The sequence below is a fragment of the Cnephaeus nilssonii genome (genome assembly GCF_951640355.1).
Source record: "Cnephaeus nilssonii genome assembly, chromosome: 14".
NCBI classification, from domain to species: domain Eukaryota; kingdom Metazoa; phylum Chordata; class Mammalia; order Chiroptera; family Vespertilionidae; genus Cnephaeus; species Cnephaeus nilssonii.
This window is the reverse complement of record NC_137085.1, coordinates 20,994,282-21,020,165: the sequence shown is the minus strand read 5'-3', so window position 1 is coordinate 21,020,165 and position 25,884 is coordinate 20,994,282. Positions and strand designations below refer to the sequence as shown.

The window sequence follows — 25,884 nt, the reverse complement described above, 5'->3', positions numbered from 1 at the left end:
TTTGGTAGAAATTGACAAACTGAGAATAAAATGTATATGGAAATGCAAAGGACCTAGAATAGCCTAAACAGTGTGGAGAAAGAACAAAATTGGAGGACTCACTCTTCTTGATGTCAAAACTTACTGTAAAGCTACAGTAACCAAGAGCATGTGCTATTGGCATAAGGATAGATGCCTGGATCAGTGGTGCAGAAGGAAAAGTCCAGAAATAAATCCTCAGAGATGTGCTCAATTGATTTGCATCCCAGTGCTAAGGCAATAAGGAAGAGATGGTTTTTCAACAAAAAGTGCTAGAACAGTTGGACTTCCATATGCAAAATAATGAGCATTGACCCTTACCATCAAAATGTATTGTGAACACAAAATTTAAATCAAAATGTATTGTGAACCTCAACGAAGGAGCTGAAAGTATAAAACTTCTAGAAAAAGAGTAGAAAGTTGCCCTTTGGTTAGGGAACATTTTCTTAGATACATACAATACAAAAGTTATGGACAGTAAAAGAAAAAAATAAATTAGATGTCATCAAAATTAAATTTTTGTTCTTCAGAAGACACCATTAAGAAAATGAAAAAGCAAGCAACAGATGTTAAGCAAATATTTGCGAAGTGATTACCGAACAAAGGACTTTAACTAAAAAAATATAAAGAACCTTTACAACTCAGTAATAAGATAATTGAATTAAAATGACAAAGATAATCTCACACAGGGCTGGCTGGAGTATAAAATGGCACATCCACTTGGGAGCGTTTGGGGCATTTGTTAAAAAGTTAAACAATACAGCCCTAACCGGTTTGGCTCAGTGGATAGAGTATCGGCCTGCGGACTCAAGGGTCCCAGGTTCGATTCCAGTCAAGGGCATGTACCTTGGTTTCGGGCACATCCCCAGTAGGGAGTGTGCAAGAGGCAGCTGAATCGATGTTTCTCTCTCATCTATGTTTATAACTCTCTGTCCCTCTCCTTTCCTCTCTGTAAAAAATCAATAAAATATATATATTTTTTAAAAAGTTAAACATACACTTACCATTTGATCCAGCAAGTCTCCTCCCACATAAAGTTGACCGATAAAATGTGACACATATATCCACACAGTGGAATTATACTGATTATCAATAAAAAGAAATGAGTGATGGACACATGCAACAATGTGGGTAATTCTTTAAAATATCATGTTAAGTGTACAAAAGCCAATCACAAAAGACTACAGATTATATGACACCATTTATATGAAATTCCAAGTAAAGGCAAAACTAGAGATGAAGCAGGTCAGAGGTTGGCTGGGGCTGGAGATTGGGCACAGGGATTCATTGCAGAGGGTGTGAGGGAACCTCTTAGAGTGATGGAAGGTGTCTTAAACAGATTGTGTTGAAGGATGCACAAGTGCATGAACACTGAAATTCATTGAACTGTTCATTTAAAATGATTTTTAAAAATATACCATAGGTTAATTTTATAGTAATGAAAGCAGAACTCAACCCCTAAAAGATGCACTTAACAGCACCTAACAGGCCCTCGATAAATGTTAATTTCCTGCAGCTTTCATAAAGTTGATCCTGGGCAGATAAGTCTACAAGATGCCTGAGATCCAGGTTAACGTGTAAACTGTCAAAAACAGAAATGTGCAGGAGACTTAGCAATAGGTTCTAAGCTAAGGTTTGCTTCTTTTTCCTCAGCTTTAAGACTCTGTTCCACGAGTAGCTTTATTAGCTGATTTCGTGTGATGGACAGAATCCACAGAGGAAACTAAAAGACACTGTAGGATGTATTTTCAGTCAAAGGATTTGATGACACAGAACTGGACATGGAAAACTGTTCTCCATTCTGCCTGCAAAGCTGATAAACCTCAGGAATGTCTCTAAAGACTGTTAGGGTTCATGGGACCAAAAACTGGTTCCAGCAGGAGGGGGAGGCATTGAATGCAGCCTTCCTTTTAAGAACCAGTTCTCAAGTGGCCGCACTGCCGCTGCCATGTTTGTCCTCGGAAGCCAAGGTGAGGTAGCAAACCAGCACTCCTTTCCCAGGTGTCACAGAACCTGGTCTTCACAGCTTCCTCTGTGCTGGTGGACAAGGAAGCACTTGCATGGTCTTGGAGTCTAAAGTAAGCAGTGCAGTGTCTTTACATTTTTTTTTCCATCCTCCACTTCCTGTCATTTTTTGATCTTACTAGATTTCCTAAAAGACAGACTATTCTATTATTTCAACCCTTCCATTTTCCCTCCTTCCATCCCCGCCCCCCAATACACACACACACACACACACACACACACGCACGCAATGAAGTCATATATCTACAGTGCCATTTATTAGCAATGCTGGTGAAAGTTAAAACATAACATTTCTAGGAAATTTGAAGTCATGGGGAAAAAAACCCAACCCACAATCGGTGCACTCTCATTTAAAAAAACAACACATTTTTTAAAGAAAGTTTAACTCTATTCAATACCTTGTTAGTGTTCTTTATGGTTCTGAAGTCTCTTCGCTACTTTAAGGAACATAAAAATATATTATCTCTAACTTAGTTTGCTCATAAAATTGTCATGTTCGGTATATTAAATTTAGAAGGATAGTCTATTCAGGCAATACACAGTCACTAATTTAATTTACTTGGAAATGTTTTTAATTTTTTTATACAAATGGAGCCTCAGGCGGCTGAACTCTAAGGAACTCGTATCTCTTCCTTTTCGCCAGTTTGGCAAAAGCAGCAGAACACAAAGCTCAGGAGGAATTACCAGCAGTTTAGTGATTCCAATAAAATTGTTCAGCTTTCTGGACCAGTGAAATCCACAGTGGCAAAAAAAAAAAAAAAAAGTCACATAGAGCATTTGTTTCCAGCAAAGTAAATGAGAAGAAACAAAACAAAAGAAGCACCTTCTCCAATGCCAGATCATAAACACACATTTGGCCACTTTTATTATTATTATTTTTTATTGTCTGAAGTTTTACATATGTCTCCTTTTTCCCCAACTGACTCCCCCCCCCCCAAGCCATTCCCACCCCGGGCAAGCCCCCACTGGCACAGTGTCTGTGTCCATTGGGTATGCATACAAGTCCTTTGGTTGCTCTCAAACCCCTCTCCCCTAGCATTTGTCTCGGGATCTATTCTTGTTCATCAGATTATGTTGATCATTATATCCCACATGATGAATGAGATCATGTGATATTTCTTTCTCCGACTGGCTTATTTCACTTAGCATAATGATCTCCAGGTCCATCCATGCTGCTGCAAATGGTAAAAGTTCCTTCTTTTTTATAGCGGTGTAGTATTCCATTGTGTAGATGTACCACAGTTTTTAATCCACTCATCTGCTGATGGGCACTTAGGTTGTTTCCAAATCTTCGCTATTGTAAATTGTGCTGCTATGAACATAGGACTGCATATATCCTTTCTGATTGGTGTTTCTGGTTTCTTGGGATATAGTCCTAGAAGTGGGATTATACTGGGTCAGATGGGAGTTCCATTTTTAACTTTTTGAGGAAACTCCATACTGTTCTCCACAGTGGCTGCACCAGTCTGCATTCCCACCAGCAGTACACAAGGGTTCCTTTTTCTCCGCATCCTTGCCAGCACTTGTCGTTTGTTGATTTGTTGATGATAGCCATTCTGACAGGTGTGAGATGGTATCTCATTGTTGTTTTGATTTGCATCTCTCGGATGATTAGTGACTTTGAGCATGTTTTCATATGTCTCTGGGCCTTCTGTATGTCCTCTTTCGAAAAGTGTCTATTTAGATCCTTTGCCCATTTTTTGATTGGATCGTTTATCTTCCTTTTGTTAAGGCCACTTTTTAATTTTATTTTATAATTATTACTAGCAGCTTTAGCTTTACAAGCCCCAAGGATTTCTGCAAGCTAAAGGTTTCTCTAGAAGATTAGGTCGTTTCAGCTTTGTTTTCCCTTTTGTTAGTCTTGCTTCTTGATTAATCAGTTCTAGACCCGTTTATTCATGTATTTAGAAGAGAGAATTCATAGATGAAAGGAGGTGAGGCCATTTTTCAGAGGGACTTGCCAGGCAGAGCCTGAGATGATATTTCCCCAGGAGATGTTCGACGTTCTCTATATCCTTCGAAACTGTCCACTGAACTCTCCCATCAGAAGTAATTGCTCCTGCTTCCAGGCGTCCATAGGACTTTCCTTCTCCCTCCATGAAGGCCCTTAGTGCATGCTGCTTGACCTTGCACTTGACTCTCAGCAAGTCCCTGTCTTGCCATTGGATGCACTGTTCTTAAGTCGAAACCCCGTTATTTACCTCTTTCCTTCCCAAATCTGATCTGGTGCCCTGCATGCTGTAAAGGCTCCAGTAGCCGTTTGCTCCATCAATCAATGAAATCACTCTTCAAGTAGGAAATGTTAAGTGTCCTGTTTGTTCCAAGAAGCAGAACATGGCGGCAGCATCCGCATCTTTGCCTCTGATTTCCAGCCCGGGAGACTGGCCAACAGCAGAGCTGTCTGACGTTCTTAATGGTCCTTGCACTCGGCTCTCTGGAGAACTTGGGACCGGAGTTATGCCGAGATTCTCAACATGAGTTGATGCTGTCTGCTTTGCTAGGATGGGTCTGGCAGGAAAGTAAGTTTTCTGATTTGATCCAGTGATTGCAAAAGCAAGCAGTTGCCTTCTTGACTTCTGTGCTCCATATACCTTTAAGGGAAATGGACCATCTTTATCCTTATTGTTCTTAGAAAGCGTTTTCTTCTGAAGAAAAATTCCCAAAAGACTCTACTCCTCTATCCCCTCTGGTTTTGCAACAGAGCATTATCGGCACAGTACTTTTTCTTCCTTGTATTCCGCCTGTTGGGTCATGTTGACTATTTGGTAAATAATTTTACATTTCTCCAGATGATTGGCCTTATCATAGGGGAGTGGGCGCTTTATCACCTGACGGACGATGTGAGTGCTAACCCTGGCTTTCGCACGCGCTTGTGTTCTGTTTTCCTCATCTACAAATAGGGAAGATAACACATCTCTTGCAGAGTGGTGATAGGAGTTAAATGATACATAGAAAATTACTGGATTAATTTTTAGCGCATAATAGCTGTTGGGTTGGAATTGAATCAAAATCTTTTTAGAAAATGTCCAATTTTATTCTCTCATTAGCAAACACATTTATATCGTGGGGACGCACATCTTAAGGCAATATTATGAACTTCTCTGTGTTTTAGGATCTGCCATGAGTGTTTATGTTACTGGTAAATTGAAATAACATTTGCTGAGTGTCAACCACACGGTGACCTTGTCCTCTGCCCTGAGCACGGAAAGCTAAATAAAGAGCACAGCCCGGCATGTTAAGTGCTTGATAAAGGGACCCATAAAACAGGGGGCAGGTGTGCTGGCCCAGCTCTCCACCCGAGGAACCTGAGCGCACGTCGCTGAATGTCCTTCTCGAAGCTTGACGAGCGCTCTGACGGAAGTGCTCTCACCTGAGAACTGCAGGTTTTGACCTGCACCTTTGGCCACCTTCCTGTAAGGAGACCCTGCCCTGCCGAAGGTTCCTCCCGCTGCTTTCTCTCCCTCCTCCCCATTCTGACGTCCCAGGTGGCGCCGAGTTCTGCTGGGTAAACCCCCAGCTATGGTCATCAGGGTGGCAAACTCTGGCCCCTGGACCACATCCGGCCGCCACCTGGTTTCATGTGGCCCGCCAGCTAAGAGGGGTTTTGACATTTTAAATGGCTGGGGGGAAAATCAAGAGTAATATTTTGTGACACGTGAAATGACATGAAATTTGGGTTTCAGTGTTGAGCACAGCAGTTGGGTAGCTGTGACGGAGACTGGGGGGGTCCTGAAAGCCTAAGACACGTGCTCGCCGGGCCCTCCCCGAAGACTGGCCAGCCTGTCCGCGAGTCCTTGCAAATGTGCGCCGCACGACACGCTCTCCGCTTGTGGCGGGAGAGGCCTTTGTGATGGGAGGGGCAGTTTTCCCGGGTTCTCCGGTGTCGTGTTCCCTTTGGCCTTCCTCCTTACCGCGGACATGGAGTGTTAGGTGATGCGAACACCCTGGCAGGGTGGCCCTTTCTGAAGGTACCGATGTTGCGTCGGTAGGAGGAAACTGGGGAGACGTTGGGCGGATTGCTCCTCACCGCCGGCTGCCCCACTTCGCGTCTGCTACGTAATCTGCAGACAGGGGTGTCCAGTTGCGCTTTTTCGTTAACAAGTTTTTATCAGTTCTTCCTGTAAGACTGGGTTTGCCGCCTAGCACTCCAGGAAAATGCATGCTCAACGTGGTAATGTGTGTAAATCATAGGGTGCCTTGAGGCTTGAACACTCAGTGTGAGCGTGGAAGGGTTGGCAGGGTCATCGGTGCAAGGTTAACTTCCAGGGGGAAGCATTTGCTGGCCGATGCCCCTTATCTCACATTCCCATTGGATGGCAGACTTCACCGCGACTCTGGGTTAGTGGCCTTCACAGGGGACTTTGGGGTTTGGGACATTCACAAATAACTTTCACAGGATATAAGGATCTGTGTATAGTTTTGTTTTGTTTTTTAACCTTCACCTGAGGATATGCCTTTCATTGATGAGAGGGAGAGAGAGAAACATCAATTGGTTGCCTCCAGTACAGGCCCCGACCAGAACTGAACCCGCAGCGTGGGTATTGCCCTGACCGGGAATTGAACCCACCACCTTTTGGTGTATGGGACGATGCTCCAACCAACTGAGCCACACTGGCCAGGGCTGCATATAGTTTTATAGTCTGAGTGAGTATGTATTTGAACAATCCACCCTTCAAAGCCACGTGTGGCTTTTGCCTTCAGAAGGCTCCTAAATCTTAAACTTGTACGCTTCCCTTTTCCCCCTCTGTTGTGGGCCTTTTGGAAAACAGGAAATAAGTTACCTTCATCTCCAGAGGAAAAGGTGAATTTCCCTAATTTGTCCTCTGCACCGTTAGAAAGGTGGTCAGATACCCTCCCGTCTCCATGTCCGGAAGTGACGTGTATGCTCATTCCAGAAACCAACTCACACACATGTTGGAATTTCAATAAAGTCCAAACTCTTTGATTTTTGACCCTGTAATTTCACCTCTGCAAATTTAGCCTATAAAATTAAAGCTAAACAGGAAAGAAAGGATTACATACAATAAGGTCTATTACTGCATTTTTAATAGTGAAAAGCCAGAAAAGCCAAAGGTAAACTCACATGGGAACAGTAAACTAGAACGCATCCCCTAATGAAACGTTATATAGTGATTAAGAATGCCGCTGATACACAGAATATGTATGCCACGCCAGGCCTGGCCGGTGAGATCCTGCTGGGAGTCGGATGCAGAGCAGTTTGGGTGGGAGGCTGAGGGGAGTGTGTGCAGGCCATAAACAATTAATTACTGAGGGGGACGAATTACCAAAGGCGAGTGCAGGGTGCTGTGAGAGTGCAGAGCAAGGGTATTTAACCAAGGAGGAGTTTGACACTGAAGCGAGGCTGGAAGACAGAAGTCACCACGTGAAGGGGGCAGGCCAAACGGGAAATGGCAAGTGCACGGAAGGGAGGGGACGGGGGCGGGCAGGGGGCGGGGGGGCAGGGAGGGCACAGGGTCAAGAGCGTGGCAGATCCCAGGAAGCTCAGCGAGTTCAGGGCCGTGGGAGCAAAGGGGAGACAGCCGGCAGAGGGCGGGCCAGGGTACGGAGATCGCCCGCCACACAAGTCTCAGTAAGAAATGAGGATTTTTTCCTCAGGGCAAGCGGAGACTGACATGAACAGATTTAAATTTTTTAAAGATCACTCAGAAGGCACCGGAGATTAGATGCAAGAGGAGTAAGAATGGATGACGGAGGGAGGACATGGCATTAATCCAGGTGAGAGACGGGCTCAGAAATGCAGCGAGGAGTCTTGTGTAGTTAAGATTAATATTGGCTGGCTGACCGGGGGACTTAAAGTAGAGTTAGAACCCAACACGATCAAGACCATGAAAAGGTCTTGCACTCTTTCAAAACTGTGCAGAATCCAAAACGTTAAGTTTCCCAGTGAAGGGAAAGAGGGAGGCGGGAAAGAAAAAAAGGAACATTCTGTTTGGTGACAGGTCTGTCACTGGAGCCCTTGGGAAGCAGGGCTCTGGTACCTGGTGCAGGGCCTGACACACAGTAGGCCCTCAGGAAGTCCTTGTCCAATGAATGAACGGATCAATGAAGTCTTACTGGATTAAACAATACGGGATTTTCTTTTGGCCGTTCTCGGTTTCATCATTTTTGTTTGCTGGCATCTTGCCACCCCTCATGTCCCTTACACACACACAGGTGGCCTGGCTGAAGGTGGGATATGGGAGAAGGTGGCCAGAAAAGGCTGCCTTTTAAGTACTAGTCCTTTAAAAGATGTTTTTTTTACACATAGTTCAAAGTTAGGCAGATTGGAACCTTGCCTCCTTTTCCTTGAAAACTGGCAACCTAGAAAACTTCTATTCAGATATTTGTCATAAATGCTATTGGGTTAAAATACAGACTTTGTGGCTAAACATAACTTCATAAATATGCATTGACAATGCTTATCATACGCCTTTTCCAAAAGCCAAAATTGGAAAAGACCAATTTCCCAGCAAGGGGCAGGAAACGACATTTGGGGGAACTGCTGTGTTTCGGGTAGTGTGCTGACCCCCCTTTTATAAATGAGGACATTTGTGTTGAATAACTTGCCCAGAGTCTGAGTACGGCAAACCCTGGACTTGAATTTTGGTCTCTCTGACTTCAGAGCTCTTGCTCCTGTGCCCTACCCCCTCTCACTTCATGTTGTAAAATGAATTAGTAAAACTTCACATCGGTCTGTGGGAGTGAGGCCTGGTGGATAAACCCCTGGTTAGGAAGGTGCCACAAGCAAAAGTGCTTTTGAGACTGTTGCCGGGAACGCTTACTAGACGGGTGGAAGGAGAAATCGAGATTCTGAGCCAGCTTCTTCCTCCTCCTCACTTTAGCCTGTTAGTTTTTACAACTTTTTTAATGAGCAGAAGAACAACTAGCTGTCCCCGAGTGTTGAGCATTGAGACGGACGCAGTCCTCTCTCCCACCCCGATGTCTTGCTGCTTTCCTGGGTTCCTCATTGTATTCGATCCATGTATTGTTCCTCTGGTTTGAAAAGAGCTTTTGTCCCGAGTGTTCTTCCTCCTCTGAAACGCTCCCTCTTATGGAACGCGGTCAGGACAGTATGGAGCCTGTCAGAGGACTGACTGCGCGTTGGCCCTGACACTGCGAGTGTCTCTCACGTTTGTCACAGCTGATGGTGATGTTCCCATCTGCCCGGCATCTGGAGCCGTGGTGCTCAGCGAATCTGTGTTCCAGTCTTGTACATCCTCCCTGTCCTCTGCTTGTCCTCCTTACACTCTCTCTCTGTGGAGCAGCTATGGACGTCTGCCTTCCCTCCCCAGCTGCTAGTACACTGTGAGCCTCCGGGGGCCAGACTGGGTCTCCTCCTCTGTGGGTCCTGCCTCCGCCCCTCCCTGCAGCGGGGGAGCCCAGCGCCTGCCTCAGGGGTAGCCCATGGCTGTGTGTTGACCCGAGTTCTGTGCTAACCTGTGGCTCCTGGTCAGCGTGTGAGTTAGGGATCCAGTCACTGTTGCCGGGACAGCCTGCAGCCCTGCAGGTGGCGGGACGGTGGGGGAAGAGGCTGCGCCTCTCACCGCCGGTTCTCAGGATACTTAGAGCCTCTTCGCCTCCAGGAGAACTGGGTGGCTTACAGAGGTCACTGCTTGGAATTCAACTAAAAACCATTTCCCAGCCCTGGCCGGGTGCTCAGTGGTTAGAGCGTGGATTCGATCCCTGGCAGGGTGGGAGACAACTAATCAATATGTGTCTCTCTCCCTTCGATGTTCCTCTCCCTACCCCCCACCCCCCCAACCTCCTCCCTCCCTTCCACTCTGTCTGAAAATCACTGGAAAAAATATCCTCGGGTGAGAATTGACAAAAGACTGTTTATTGGCCGCCCCTTCTACTCCCCAAGCTTTATGGTACTTGAGCTTTCTGGCCAACAGCTCACTTTTCTTACTAAGTTCGGTAAGGAGGGCCCGATGTTGATGGTCCCATTGAAAACGGCGGGATGTGGGAGCACCCCCCTCAGAAATAGCGTCTCCGTGGAGAGGAGGACCGCCTAGGCACTGGTGGCCTTCGGTCCTGGTTCCAAAAACAGACAGGGCAGGGGTAAGGGTGCTGGAGGGCTCTCCCCACACCCGTCCGCGGCCCGCTCCCATCGTGCGCTTGGCCTCTTTCAGGTGAGCCGGAACTTCGAGCTGGTCGGACGGGTCAACCTGGACCAGCTGGAGCAGATGAAGGGCAAGCTGGAGAGCTCCAGCAGCGAGGACGAGGACAAGGAGGAGGACGTGGGCAAGGCCGAGGACAGAGGTGAGTCTCGCCCGCCCGCCGGGCCCCGGTGGCAGTCAGCGTGTCTGTGGGGTGCTGTAGGAATAACAGAAGGAGCGATCCCTTAGTTCAGGAGCAGAACCGACTGATGAGAAACCTGTCAGGGGCCGTGTCTTGTAAACTATCCCAGCTGCAGAAACTCCGAGGGAAACAGGCATTTTTTCTCTCGCTGTGGTTGATTTGTTTATTAACAATGTAGAGTGGTGTTTTTAATAAGGAAAAGGGGTGTCTTTGGGGTCTTAGTATAAGGACTGGCCAATGGCAAGATGGATGGCACTAGAGCTATCAGGGCATGTCGGTGAACGCCCAATGGGACGCTGATTTGAAATTGCTGCTGCGGGGCTCACCCTGGCGCGGCTGTGAGCGGGGGAGGCTGTGAGCGGGGGAGGCTGCGAGACGAATCCTGAGCCCCCACCCCGCCCCCTCTGTCCTCAGCATGGCCCTCCCTTAACCGCCTTGCTGTTGGTTTTGACAAAACCAGTAGTTTTCATTTAGTCATGTGTTTACAGGGGACACGGGGGAAGGTCTCATGGAATTTTTGTGCTATTTTTCCAACTTCTTCTTAGCCTATAATTATCTTCAAAATGAAGTTTGTTGAAAGTATATGTAATTACAGACAGGCATGTATGTAGAGTTGTTCTCTACATCGATCAACGCAGAATATTGTGGAAATCCCAAGATAGTGCAATGAGCAGATAGGTTGAAATCTGTTACCTTTGGTTACTGCAGACTTATCAGACTCACACGGGTACCACAGCCGGAGAAATAGACGGTAGATGTCACCGCAGTGCTGAGGGGACGGCGTTAGTTGCCACTGCTGAGCAGCATCCTGTGCCAGGCCCAGTGCTGGGGGTTTCTGGATGCCTTTGCTTCTTTAATCTCATGTCGTGGAGAGGGACCTGCAGTTGGCCTGCCGGGGTTTGGCTTCAGTTCTGCTAGTACCGTGGTCGGCAAACTGCGGCTCTCGAGCCACATGCGGCTCTTTGGCCCCTTGAGTGTGGCTCTTCCACAAAATACCACATCCTGGGCGAGTCTATTTTGAAGAAGTGGCGTTAGAAGAAGTTTAAAAAAATTTGGCTCTCAAAAGAAATTTCGGGGGTGGGGGCATGTGTGGGGAGGGAGTGGGATGGGAATGGGGGGACGAGGACAAATATGTGATACCTTCATCAATAAAGAAATTAAAAAAAAAAAAAAAAAAAAAAAAGAAATTTCAATCGTTGTACTGTTGATATTTGGCTCTGTTGACTAATGAGTTTGCCGACCACTGGACTAGTAGCTATTTGGGTAATAGCTATATGACTGGGGAGCTCCCTGTGCATTCATCATCAATAATAATCATATCACCTGCCTACTAGGGTTCTGTGTACAGCTCCAGTGAGACACACACAAGGCACAAACCAGTCCTTGGAACGTGGTAACCACCTGATAGATGATAACCCTGCCATGTAGGTGGTATTACTGTCATTTTACAAATGGGGAAATAAAGGCCCAGAAAAGTTAAGAGCTCATGCAAAGTTTAAAAAACAAAACACTAGAGATGAAATTTCGTCTTTTGGCTCCAAAGGCAAGATCCCTTTTACACGATGTCCTGTTCCCCAACCCTGTGGACAGTGGCCTGTCCACTGAAGGGAACTTGACCCTGAATTCTGTCAATTCTGTGGCCATTGGGGTCTCACTCTAAGGTACACTTTTACAAAAATAGCTTTTTTTCCCCTTCTTGGTCAATCTGCAAGCCTGAGGAAGAGTATTTGGTGACCATTTCCCTCCGAGGTTCTTCCGTTTTTTTTCCTGACCTCCTCCCACTCCCACTCCATCCCCACCCACCCCACCATGACGCTGCGGCAGGAGACCACAGGTTTGCAAAGTGGGAGCCCACTTTAGCCCCCTTTGGCTGGGACGGCAGCAGGGACTGCTGTTCACAGGGTGAGCCAGCGTGCCCACGGTAACCTGGGAAATAAGTAACAAAGGAAGCACCCTCACCGGGTAGGTTGGTTGCTCTTGTGACAGACGTTACAGCATCTGTTCGTAGGGGCCAGACTCCCCCATCTCTTGCATGGACAGTGGCTGTGGTCTGAGAAGCTTGGTTTTGCATTTTCTCTCTCAGATTCCGTAGATATGTTCTTGGTGATGGGATCGGTGCACTGCTCCCCGAGTTCTCAGGAAAGGGGTCCTCTGACAGAGGGGCTCCTGTGCCTCCTGAGGCCCCGAGCCCCGCCCTCCCGCCCCAGGTCCTACGACTTCTGAGTCTTTAAAGCGAGAGCACACGTGAACTTAGAGGTGATAAGCATTGCAGAGGCAAGAGCCCCTGTGAGGCCTCCCCGGTGACTCCTCCACGTAAAAGCAGAGCAAGGGGAAAAGGTGGCAGTTGGAAGTGTGGGCACCAGGCACTGCGTGGCCGCCCCCTCACATGAGCTTCAGACCCGCTCGGTTGGACTAGAAAGAGCTTCGTCTCGTCTGATCACCTCTCACTGGGGGGTAGCCTCCCATTCATGAGCCTTAACCACATGGGAAGAGTCTCGGGGTGGAGAAGCTTGTCTGTCTCCCCCTGGGTAGGAGATTGACAGGAGCCACTTCCAGTACTGTTCATGGAAATCATCAGCCTAACTTCCCGTCCGTCCCTCTCGAGTTTGTCTCATCTCCTTCTAATCGATCTCCCACCATGGAGGTGGGTTCTTGCCAGCGAGAAGAAAGGACACACAATAGCCCGGGGGTGTTTGCAGCTGGCCCGGCCTGTCTTCTAGGAGGCGAGTGGGTGGTGGCTCTAGCGTGGCAGCTCGGGCTGATGGAGAGCTGTTTGCCGTGTGACAGGTAATGATTGGCCTCCTCCTCGGAGGCTGAGCCAGAGGGGCCTCGGAAAGAATAGATGAGTGGTTTCATGTTCCTCAGGGTAAAGGCGCCCGTGTGCCAGGAGCTTGCCCCTCGTTGGCAGGGCGGACTTGCATCAGGCCCTCGTTCAGGGGGCCCTCGTCCTTGTAGGAACCCCATTCCCGGCGTCCTCTTCCAGCACCAGAACTGGAGACAGGACTGGCGTGGCCACCCTGCAGGTGCCGCCTAGAAAGCTCGGAGGGAATTTGAAAGAGAAGAAACCAGGCATGAAGAAACCAACATTAACCCAGGCAGGCTCCTCCCCACCCCCTCTCATTATGCAGTTGGGAGGAGTCAGGAAGGCATTCTGTTGATTTCTTGCCCAAGATAATCCCTGCTAAGAAATTAATGCGCCGAGCAGATGGTGCTGTCTCATTTCCAGTGAAAGGAATCAAGGGAGATAGTCTGTGCAATTATTTTTAATGGCTGGTGTGGTGATCTTCTTAATTTGTGAGAAAAAGGCTTTGTGCTTTTGTTCACACTGGCCCCGTTCACATAGCTGTGTGAGCTGAAGGTGAAGGCAGCACGGAGATGCCTACCCGGTGGGCGCCATCCTACAGTTGGATGAGCTGGAAGCTTGCAACCAGGAGCCATCTCCCCGTAACGTCTTGTAGGTTCAGGCACCGAGGGACCAGATCTGGGGAGGTGGTCAGTCCTGCCCTCCGCCGCCGCGTGGCTGCAGAGCTGTGCTCGTCCTGTGGTGCTGGCCCCGGCAGAGTTTGGCCTGCTGCGGTGTCCTGAAAGACACATGGGCTGGGGACTCGAGACCCCACCCAGGTCACAGAGGCTCCTGTCTTGGAGGTTGCCAGGAGGCGTGGCCTGGAAACAATTAGCCGCCCAACTCACGCTTATCAGACCCTTACCATGTGTGCAGCGCCACGGAGGAGGAAAGACAATGACCGTCCACGTTGGCTGTCTACAACAGACCTGTCCAGAAAAGCCTGCGTGTCCCCGCCTTCCCGGGTTTCGCCGCTTGAGGAGCAGGGGCCGGGCAGCTGGCCAGGCTCCTCCGTTAGCCGGGGTCACGCTCTCTTTCCCACGCCGGCCTCCCGCTGTCCAGCACACGCCTTCGGGCAACCCATGAGGTGTTGATGACGGCCGCGACCGCCGTCGGGAGTCAGGACGGCGTTCCCACTGGAAGGCGTCGAAACCCCACCCCGGGTCTGCGTGTAACCTGGGCCATGCTTGCAGGAGCCTATGTTCTTTTTAGTGAGCAAACTTGTGTCAAGTAGAAAATGAATAGTGCTAAACGGTGAGGCACTACTAGACCATCACGGGCGGGGAGATCTGATAGGGAACCTGCTGAGACGCCGTGGGAATGACCCAGGTTGTTTGCGACAGAAGCAGCTGGAGGTGGGGACGGGCTCGCGTGGGGCCTAGGAACCAGGGACGGTCCTTGAGAGCCGCTCCAGAAGTGCCCTCGGGTGAAAAGCCGGTGGGAGAAAGGACAGGGGATCTGGAACTTGCTCTCACAAGTGGTGTGACCTGGGAGGGAAGGCAGGCAAGGAGGTCTCCTAAACGCTGGCTTACCTCTCCCGCCGCCCGCAGGTAACGCTTGTTCCGCTTCCTCCTCACAGATCTGATGAGGTTTGCTGACCGTGGGGCTGCCGTGAACGCTCAGAAGCGCTTTCCGTGTGAATTCTGCGGGCGGGCGTTTTCCCAGGGCTCCGAGTGGGAGCGGCACGTGCTGAGACACGGCATGTAAGTTGAGCCATCCCCAGACGCCTTTGCCCAGAGGGAGGTGGTCGGGAGGTCAGGTTCTTCGTTGTGTTTTGGTTCCCCTGCCGACGCCCAGACCCCTCGGTGTCACATATCCGGGCATGGGAGGAGAGGCAGAGGTCAGGAACTAGGTTTCTCCTTTTCTGTTGGTGTTTTTAAATGGTCACCCAGACACAAGTCTAATGAAAAAAATCACCTTGGATACGAATGACAAATCCCACTCAAGCCCTCGCGTACAAGTTTCGCGCTTTCTCCAGCCAGTGTCCCTTCAGCTTTCATTAGCGTGGCGTTCTCTGATAGAGCGTGGACCGGGGTCAAAAGATCTGGCTTCTGTTCCTGCCTCTGATGACTCATTCCCCGAGTGGCCTGGAACATTCCCACGCACCTCTTGGTGCCTTCCGTGCTCTGCCTCGGGGACAGAGCCCGCTTCTGCCTGCCTCCCAGGTAGGTGGGAGCACACCTGTAAAACACCTGTAAGATCCTTGAATATAAAACTGTCCTTAGTCTACCAGATAGAGAGCCTACGAGTTGGTCCTTTTAGCAGAAAATACCCCCGAGACCTGAAGCGTCTAAACTTCAGAGACTATAACTCGGCTTCCCAAGGCGCGGGTTCGGTCTTCGGGTTTTTGCTTTTCGTTTATTTCTATGGTTTGTTTCTGGGCCTGTCCATTAACTCTTTGATACCGGGGCTGCTGCTCTTTTAGTCTTAATAAACACAGCCAGTCTCCTAGCTTCCGGGTTCCGCTGATGAGTTTGAGCATAAGACAATACTTGCTCTGACCACTTACAACTTCTCTCGGTTCCCAGTAGAGGCGGGAAACATAAAACCGTTATATTACTCTGATGTCATCAAAGCATGATGTCATCAAACCCCATAGTATGATAATGGATATTTCTGTAGGTTCAAGTACCAGGAATACTTGACCTAAGCACAACGCGTAGCAAGGATAAGTCACTCACAACTTAGTCATCCTTTCGTGGCATTTGTTCCCAGGAAACCCCAAGGCCTTTTGTTAAGGATGTGAGTCTTTTTTTCATTTAACTAAGAAACAACAAACACTCACCCGTCTCTGCCATCCATGTTTCTCCAGGGCGTTGAATGACACCCAGCAGGTGAGCAGAGAAGAGATCCAACTACAGGAGAGTGTGCAGGACAGTGTTAAGATGCCCTGCATAGAGGAGAAGGAAGATGACGAGGCGCTCGGGATAGACTTTTCCCTCAAGAGTGAGACCGTAGCCATCTGCGTAGTCGCTGCCGACAGATCTCTCCTGGAGGACGCAGAGGCCGAGAAGGAATAAGCGTGGGGTGGAGTTCTGGATCACAACCTTACTTGAACTGTGATGCGAAGTGGGAGGGCCAGCTGGGGCTGAGACGTGGGGGACAGAAAAGAGAAGACAGAACAAAGCTGCTTTTTCGGACTGAACAATCTATTTTCAAAGCACTGGTACCTGTGTGAGTGAGTATGTAAATTAAAGTTATTTAAATGGTTGGAATATGTGGCTCCTTTTCCATCACTACACCTTCCCTCCCGGATCTTCAGCGTGGAAGTTTCGCTCGTTGCGGGACGCGCAGCGCCTCCCGGGCACGGCGTGCCCTGTGGTGGTCGTGGACAGTGCGTGGAAACAAGCTCCGTGGCAGTAGAAGACTTCTTAGGGGAACAACATTTTCTGACGCACAACTTTCCGTGCGTTTTTCTAGTTTTCATACCTTAAGCTTTTTTCAAGACCTAACTGCAGCCGCTTTGGGAAAAAAAAAACAAAAACAAAACAAAACAGAAAAAAACTGCTTTGCATAAAACAGTCACCTGTTTCCTAGTACCTCAAACTTAACCAAGGGAATTCTCTGCATTTGTCAGTACTACCTGTCGTCGCCGTGGTTAAATGTAGAGAGAACTGCTGGGCAAGATGGTGAATGGAGAAAAAAAAAAAAAGAGTTTTAAAGAAAGGAACACAAATTGTGCTTAAAATCCCCATGTGGGTTTTATTTCTTAAAATACTGTGATTTTTTTAATTATTTTAGTAAAAAACAAAACAAAAAAAAGAAACAGACTTTAATTATTAGATAACTGTTTGTGAATTGTCATCCTTTATTCCAGGTAAGCTGTTTATTAGTGTTCAACTATGATTTAGACTTTGGTAGATTCACACAAGCTAATTTTACGGTGACTGTGGAGTTCCGTTTGCCACATGTTCATTTTTCTATCAGCTTGAGTGTTACAAACACAGCACAATTCAGTTTTTCATATAAATTGTTTTTCTTTGTGTGTGTGTGTGTGTTGATATTGTTTTAATTTGGGGCAGGGGAGATTTAGGGTTTTTTTGTGTGTGTGAATAGGAATGTTTTTATTTTAAACATGGAAATAACAAAGAACTTTTTTTTTTTAATTTAACTAAAGAACCAAACTTTTTGGCACAGCTATGCAGCTTGTGGGCCAGATGAGGAAGTCCTCTTCACCCTTTTGTTGCTTGTCAAATTACCACATTATCCGTCTCACACAAGTACTTTCTGTTAGGGTGGGCTGGCTTTTGTGCGTGATTTCAAATCTGTGTTTTGCTTTTGTTTGCAATGTGTTTTTATTTGGGGGGCGGGGGTCCTCATTTAATTTGGGGGATAAGGGAACCCCGTCCCTTTGGTGAGAATGGACAAGAAATACTTCCATCCTACAAGGAACCTGGAGAACTACTTTTTTGTTGTTTGTTTAAATCTAGCTGCCAGCTGCTCTGTTTCCCCATCTTAGCTTTTTCAGGAAGGAGCAGCTTAGACTAAATCTAAGTCTACATTTATAATATGTTCTGATTGTGAACAGAGAGTTTTTGTTACAAAAAGTAGAAAAGAACTTTCCTTGAAGCCTAGGTTTTAGAAGCCTGTGAGCTTGCGTGCTTGGATGTGTGTGTCCTCGTGTGTGAGTGTGTGTGAGTGTGTGAGTCCTTTGGTTTTCATGTTTTTTGTTTTTGTTTTGTTTTTTTACTTGGAAGGGTTGGGGGAGGGGGAGGGAAGAAAGGGAAGGGAATTGCGGAGATGACAGTGTCCCACATAGCTTCAAATAAAATCCATGGAAAGATACTGCATTTGTGGAATAAGTGCTTACTTGAAAAGCATGTTCTTCCTTTATTTTCTTGCTGTTAAGATATTTTTTTTTTTGGTAGGGCATTTATTTTAAATTTTTTTTTTTTTTTTAGGGATGAGGGCCATCATGTGGAAACCAGAAAATGGGGAAAGTGTGAACTATCTAAACAGAGATTTTGTTTCTTGTCCATATTTGTTTTTAATTGGCCTCATTTCAAATGCATTAAAACAGTTCCATACCTGGATTGGGTGTTTCTAATGGTTACCAAAAAACAAACAAAAAAGAAAAAAAAGGAAAAGAGAGAAAAAGGAGAAAAAAAAAGAAAGAAAATAATTGTGACATGCTTTTATCACTACTTTATTTTTCAAATAACATGTAAATATTGTAATCCATTGGATTTTGTTTTGCTAACCTGTTAATAAAAATATGGGACCATTATCCTTGTAACAAGGCTAGAATGTCATTTCTTTCTTTTTTTCAAACATATACCTGATATTTTGTGGCCGCACATTTTGGATGCATTATTATAATTCTGTTGACTGTAATGACATAGACTTTACAACATTTTTGTTTTGTTTAATTTATACAGAGGACATTTTTTTCAGAGCTTGAGAGAAGAAAGTAAATAGCAAAATGAGAACCTATTGACTCCAATAATCAGTGTTTCCCAATACTTGATGAAAGATAGGGAGATCCTGAGTTCTTGAAGCCAAGGGTTTAAAAAAAAAAAACAACAAAAAACACACAAGTAGGTTATTCAAGTTGTTTGCAACATACATTTTGTAATAAAATGTGAGAAATTAATAAAGAATTTTTTTCACATGTGTCTATGTGCATCTGTTGTAGATCATTGATAGATATGTTGGCAGAAAAAATGTAGAAAGGATGTTGCATTGCCACTGAATCTACACAGGTCTGGAAAGCAAAGGTAAAACTAAGGTGAGGTGTGAGCTGCGATTTTAAAATGTTCCTATTTTTGCATCAGGTAATGTATCATCAGCTGGGGAATGTTATGGAGGGAATGTTTTCCATCAAAATTGTGAATCAGTGTGTATGACAGTTCAGAAGGAAGTGCCCATGATTAATGTCATCTGGGGACCCTGAATCCATGAGCACAACTATTTTAAACTAACGGCAAGTTACACCCACTGCCACAAGCTCTCTTACTGTACATCCAGCACCAGCAATTATCCTCATTAACTTTGTGAGCTACGCTGTTAGAAAGCAAAGGAAAAATTAATAGTCATGAAACCTAGAAAAAGAGTAAGTCAACATCAACAACACCGATTGTTCGACTCGGAGCTGACTTACCCTGTCGGCCTTCAGTGTTAGGAGACAGTGGCTCGTGGATCACTTGTTCTGAGTTCATCCAAAAGTTTGGTTCTCATCCTCATCTTCTCGCCTTCACAAAAGAAAGTTTTACTTATAAGAGCATATAAAACACAATGAGAGAAAACAGATAAATCAGGACGCCAGGGAAATGACTGAGGAGCAAAGTGATTGATAAAAGGGAATTGGCAAAACGCATTCCATGAGGTTATATTTGGCTCTGAGCTTCCTGGTTAGCAAGGCAAAAAGTGATCAACTAAGACTCATAATCTTAGTAACTTCTTATCAAATGGTCAAGGGATACGCCACCTTTTCTGGAACTGCAGGTTGAGAAGTTTCTTCTGTATATTTTTCTAAAGAAGTGAAGGTGACAATGGACTTGTCTGTTGTAAAGCACACCTATTCTCATTGCCTCCATCAAAAAGTGAGCCATGTTTTTATTGAGTTCATGTGTAATCCATACTCCCTCGCTGTCTTACGAAGAGGAAGTGGGATGTATATATTAGTCAAGGTAGGGCTGCAGCAAAGCAAAACCTTAGCACAAGAGGTTCATTTAATTCTTCTATATTCCCAGTGAGGGTAAGTGGGGGGGCTCCCTTTTATCTGGCAATTCAGGGATCCAAGCTCCTCCACCTATATCCAAAGATGCTACCATCTCAACTAGTGAATCCCAGGGTCATTGCTGAGAGCTTGCAGGTGGTCTACCCACTCAAATACCTCATCCAGGAAGCAGCACCCATCACTTCGTGTCTTGCTTCATGGGCTAGACCTGGTCCCACAGCCCACCTACCCACGAGAAAGTGTGGTCTTGTCTACCTGTGTGCCCAGGAAGAACATGAACTGACAACCTCCACCACGTTCGGGAACTTACACGGTGGAAACAGGAGGGGAGATAGAAACCCCCTGTTCTTTAGAAAGCACAGGGTGCTGGTCCCATTACCCATGTACTTAACCAGCATTTTTGAGCAACTATTTGCTGCTCTCCACTGTGTAACGAATGAGACGCGACACCTGTCTTCCCGTAGCTAGTGAGGGCAGAGATGCACCCTGGGAGAAATGACTCCCATGAAGACACGAGCTTGCTGGGCCCTGAGCTTCCTGTTGTGAGGCGTTGCCCCCACCTCGGTGTGATGCTGACAACCCTGCGGGAAGATGACCTTGACTGAATGCCTTTCCTCTGTCCGTCTAAAAGCACACCTTTGATTTCCGGAGGCATGTGAGAAATTGGTTCCTCATACACAGGGTGAGCCTTTAGGCCTTAGCTTAACAAAAATTACGCTAAGATACAGTCCTTTCCTTGCAGCTATCTGTATTTCAGGGTCAGGGGAGTGATGGGGACTGGATCCCAGGAGACCATAAGACGCTTCGAAGTATCGTGCTCATCTGAAAATGTTCTTTTCCAAATGCCCTGCTCTGCGAATGCCGTTCCCTCTGCCTCAGTGTGAAACCACTTTTCTTCACCAGAAGTTAGCTCCCCTTTAAGACTCAGCCTAAATATAACTTTTTTTAAATCTTCACCTCAGGATATTTTTTCCCCATTGATTTCTATAGAGTAGAAGGGAGGGAGGAGGGGGAGAGAGAGACATCAACATGAGACACATTGATTGGTTGCCTCCCCTATTCGGTCCCACCAGGGCCGGGGAGCCTGCCACCCAAGTATGTACCCTTGACTGTGAATCGAACCCATGACCCTTCAGTCCACAGGCTGACGCTCTAACCACTGAGCTACCGGCCAGGAACCAAATATAAGTTTTGATGTGAAGCCTTCCCTGACTTCCTACATGTCACATGATGGGAACGGTCACCCTGCTTATCACCTGTGCCATGTCTTCATAAAGGTTTACTGAGGACTCCTCTCCCCACCCCCGCTCCTGCTCTGCTCGACTTGCTGCAGCTGAGACTGCTGTCAGATGCAGCTAGCCTTTTAAATTCAAATATATTCCTGTTGATACCAAGTGTTAGTGATCTGCTTTGGCATCGATGCTACATTTTCTTTCGGAGCTTGAGATTGCTTTTTTAAATATCTAAGTAAAAATATGCAGTTTGGTAGATGAAAAATGTCTTTGAAACTCTAGGTTCTCTCTCTCTCTGAAGAAATGTAGAGAACTGAACACCACCGTCCTCCCTATGAGCTCGCTTTGGCCACCCTCCTCCTCTCTTGCCCCGTGAATAGGAAAGGGATGGGGAGGGCCACTGGGTCTTAAGATTGGGCGTCAGTGGTGACCAGCTGCACAGTGGAAGCGGGGAGGGAGGGGGGCAGCGGAGAGGAAGCCAGAATTGGCCCTGATGGCGGTGGAGACATGTGGCTGTGACAAGTGGGGTAAGATGACTGTCAAGATGTGGAAAGAAGCAGGCAAGGCTGGGGGATGGTAGCCTGAGAGGCAGGTGGAGGGAAGCCTTCTGTAGAACGCCAGTGATGTGGACACGTTCGTTACACTGGAGAGGAGGAGCATGCCGCGTCAGGGCAACTGACAGGCGAAGCCACAGTGGGTCCAGGGCACCACAGAGCAATGGCTGTGCAGGTGACGAGGTCCCTCTCCACCCCTACCCCACCCCCAGGGGAAGAGGAAAGGGAAGTGCTCTCCAGGTGCATTTGCAGGTGGAAGATGCCTGGGGTGGATGGAGTTCATGCTGATGACCCTGCCCCCCCACCTTGAGGTGAAATCCAAAGTGAGAGGTGGGGGTGAGTCAGCAGGGGGTCAGATCTGGAGTTGCTGAGAGCCCTGCAGATGGGAACTGAGTGGAGGGGATGCAGAAGCTGAGCACAACTGAAAACAATTAGTTATTATTATGGTCTCCATGTGACACAAATCGCTTATTCAAAGGGTTCAGGGCAATAATTTTTGGTTAGGACCTCCCTCACAACACTCCCCCTCCCACACGCACACACTCCGCCACCACCTAATAAAGAAAAATATGGAAAGAGAGACACAGCTCTTGGAATCAGAAGGGACACTTCCTTTCTCCGCCTACTTAACTATCTGGCTTTTTGAATTAGGAGTGGAAAGCAAACTTGCCTTGTTTTTATTCAGTTTCTCTCTTGAGCTTGCTCCCATTAATGAAGCAGCGTGGTTCCGTTTAGCTGACTGCGTGCATGATTTCCAGAAGCCACCTCACAATGCCTCACGATGCGGCTGGAACACAGCCTCTGGCTAAGCGGCAGCAGCTTAACCGCACTGTTTGGAGAGGAGCAGGGCAGCCAGTGCCTCTGAAATCCAGTTAAGAGTGAAGTCACCGGGCGGCAATCCTGACCTTTCCCTGAGGCTGATTGGAAGACTGCAGCTACAGGCCCCGCCCATCCACACTTCCCCAGACTCCAGCACCGGTGGCCCATCAAGTGGGAAGCCTGCCTCTGTGTGTCCTTCTGTCCCTGATGGGCCACCAGCCTGAAGGCTGCTGGGCATTTTGGAAGGAGAGAGAGATGCTGCTTAAGGAACGGTCATCGAGACCAAAAAAGGGAGGAGGGGGCATCCAAGGGCAAAGAGAGGAAAACCTTATGGAAATCATGTGGGTCTGGCCTACAGTCACCCACTGCCTTCTCAGATTTGGATCAGGGAAGAGACTATCCCAATGGGCTTTCCGATGTCAACCAGATGCCAGACTGTTGGAGGCACCGTGGAGCAGGAGGAAGGTCAAGGAACAGGAATAGCATGACTGAGCTTTCATTCCATTTCGTGTGTGTAGATGGCGTGTGGGTATAACAGCTAGTGAAAGGCAGGGTCTGCACCCAGGCTGCCTCAGTTCAAATTCTGACTCCTCCACTCGCTGGGTGGCCTTGGGCGAGTAACATAACCTCCCTGCATCTCAGTTTCCTCATCTGTGTAACTGAGGATAAAAGTTACCTAGTCATGCACATTACGAGGATTAAACATGTAAAGCAGTCAGCATAGTGCCTCTCCCACGGTCTGTGCCCAACTGGTCTGGTCCATCATGATGCTCTCGCTGCAGTTAACTCTTTAAGGACCTGGCACCTTTGTTTCCTCATCTGCAGAGAAGGGACAATGGGGTCTTCAGTTAAAATATAGATTAGAGAGAATGTGACATGTCTGGCCCGTGGTAGGCACTTGATATGTGGCCACTGAATCTACACTTACTGATTTTTCTCTTGCTGGGCCCTGCAAAAATGTAAAGGACTTGGTTTCTTCAGACAAAATGTGTAGCAACAGAAGATATTCAGCTCCCAGGATGGGCTCTGGGCTCAAAGAGAACTCGGTTTGAATGACCAGTCGTCTTCAGTTTGCTTTAAGCCCTTGGACAGGCTACTTATTCTTTCTCTGCCTCAGTTTCTTCATTAAACGGAGAATAGTATCTACTGTGAAGATGCACTGAGATAAGGCAGAATCTGGACCAGCGGGGGGCCGCAGTGGGGAATGCATGCTTCTTGAAGACAGGGGCTTCCCGTGATATGTCACACCTATGAGCACACCTGGCCCAGAGTAGGACTGACTGAGAGGCGAGGCAGGGGCGCACCCGTGTCGATTTCTGAAATGAGGCGTGGCCCAAGGGTAACATTATTTCATCGGTAGCTCAGCTGGGTCAAGCTGGTGCTCACATGTTCAAAGCCTTCAGTATCAGATGAGCAGGGATCACTGGTCCATGAATCTTAATTTCATCAGTTCAATTATCTTCCAGTCTTCCAGAAACGTACGCATTCCTCTGCAAAAAGCTTCTCTGCAGGTGTTCAGGGGGCACTCTTAAAGTCCTAACTGTGACTGCCAGGAAAGAGGCTTCCCCATGCCATCGATGGCCATGCTTTGGCGACTGACACGAGTAGATGCCTGGTTTCCATGAACTAATTTATTAATTTAAGTCTAGCCAGAAACAGACATATATATAGTCACTGCCGTGGTTTAAACAATACAGGTACTACAGGACTCTTGTTTATGATTAGCGAAGATGCTGGAAGCTCCTAATTGGCTTCTACATCACACTTTGAGAACCTTTAACCCAGGCTTCCAAGTCACTGAAGGATTAAACAAACTGCAACGATAAAGACTTAAAAAACTGAAACGATGATGAGGCCAGTTACTATCCGTTGAGCACTGGCTATGGGAGAGGCACTGGCTAAATGCTCTACGTGTCCTAGAGCCTCGGCGCTGCGTGCTTTCTTGTTCACATCTAGAAGAGAAGCAGAACTTCTCCCCTAAACACAGTCTGTAAAAGCGACCTTGTAACCTGATTGGGTCACCTTAGGTTGGCCCACACATACAGCCCTGGGCCTCTGCCAGGTGATCACTATCATCTGATTGTTTTAGGCCAATCATGAATCCCATCTGGGATAGGAATGGGCTGTGGGGAAATCTGGGTTCCATTAGGAAGGAGGAAATGGGAGGCTAGATATCGGCTCCACAACCGGCAGTCCCCCTTATGTAGGTGCTGAACACTTACTTGGTGCAATGATGAATAAAAGTGAGTGTGTGGCCTGGCACTCCTAGGAGTTGTTCCACTGGGGAAGTCCACCCATAAAGTAGGAGGGCTGGGCTCTCACTGATCTAGGCACAACCTGGTCCTTCCCAACCTGATGCTTCCACTCCTCAGCAGTCCTCTTGCTCAGAAAGGTTAACAGTAAACTTCTCCAGCCATGTGCAAGCGAGTCAAGACTTTGCAGGTGGTGTCCATGTCTCCCCGTCTCAGACCACTTCCTTGACTCTAGAGCGGTGCCACTTCTCTTGTCTGCCTTACGACCCAATCAGCCCTCATTCATTTTCAAGAACCAGAGTCTCTCCTTGGAGACAGTCAAGGAATGACAGCCCTTCTCCCCAAGCCTGTGTCCCCTAATGAACCCAACTTGCTTCTCAGGGAGGTGGGGAGGGCAGGTGGTAATCTGGGCCTGTAGACTCTGATGAGTCTATCTTACAACACCAGCTCCACGACTGACTCTCAGGAGGACCATGGGAAAGTCACTTAACCTCTCTGAGTCTCCTTTATCCACGGAACAGGGTGCTCATAAGTAAAGCAGCACCTTCCCTGCCTCAAAGAATGGGCTTTGGAAAATTGCCAGAAGACTGGGAGACTTTGGATTTGGGGAAATTAAGATCTTACAGAGGCTTGGGGGGAGAAGGGAAAAACATCAGTAGTAAACCTATGAAAGGTCTCATGAATATATATGTTCAATTTTTCTTAAAATAGAGTAAAAAAAGACATAAAATGTCAGTACCATTAAAGACATTAAAACACTAATAACAAGTGCTATCCAACTAATTTCTATTTGCCATCCCTGGCTTGTAAGAATGTTTCAGCATCTCTCTCCCCTTACGTTTAAAGGAAGATACTGAACATGCAGACTGTCGGTAAGAGGGAGATTAAGAGTTTGTGGGTTGGTTTGTTTGCTCTTGGGTTCAGGTCTCCATCCATGTTGTCACTGCCTTTCTGCTGGTTTGCTTGGGCATTGTTTTCTCCTGTTCCCCCGAGACCCAGCTCAGGCACCTCAGAGAGCAAATCCCAAGCACCATCTGTCTACAGGGGCCTGCTCCGCCCCCGGGGCTCCCAGTCTCTGGGAAACACTACACTTCCCCAGTCAGCCAAGGAGAAACCTGGGCTCCGGCCCTGACACCTTCCCCACACCAGCCCCTCACCTGCA

The 25,884-nt window shown here is 47.3% G+C and overlaps 2 protein-coding genes across 13 annotated transcripts in view; one reads left to right on the top strand and one right to left on the bottom strand.

Annotated features, from left to right (window-relative positions):
* The window catches only part of ZNF462 (zinc finger protein 462), a 136,273-nt gene extending 117,702 nt beyond the window's left edge, over positions 1-18,571 (top strand). For 6 of the 12 annotated variants that reach the window (XM_079789810.1, XM_079789807.1, XM_079789809.1 and 3 more), the window contains 3 exons: positions 10,176-10,305; positions 14,766-14,889; positions 15,999-17,633. In XM_079789810.1, the coding sequence (XP_079645936.1) occupies positions 10,176-10,305; positions 14,766-14,889; positions 15,999-16,206 (462 nt within the window). In that variant the 3' untranslated portion in view covers positions 16,207-17,633. Of the gene's footprint in view, positions 1-10,175; positions 10,306-14,765; positions 14,890-15,998; positions 17,635-18,087 lie in introns of those variants that run through there. The other 6 variants (XM_079789804.1, XM_079789812.1, XM_079789808.1 and 3 more) reach the window with 3 other exon arrangements.
* A 254-nt stretch (positions 18,572-18,825) lies between these two features.
* LOC307110611 (U3 small nucleolar RNA-associated protein 14 homolog A-like) overlaps positions 18,826-25,884 on the bottom strand; it is a 173,114-nt gene continuing 166,055 nt past the window's right edge. The window contains exon 9 of the transcript XR_013814458.1: positions 18,826-19,377. The gene's annotated coding sequence lies outside the window, so the exon portion shown is untranslated. The remainder of the gene's footprint in view (positions 19,378-25,884) is intronic.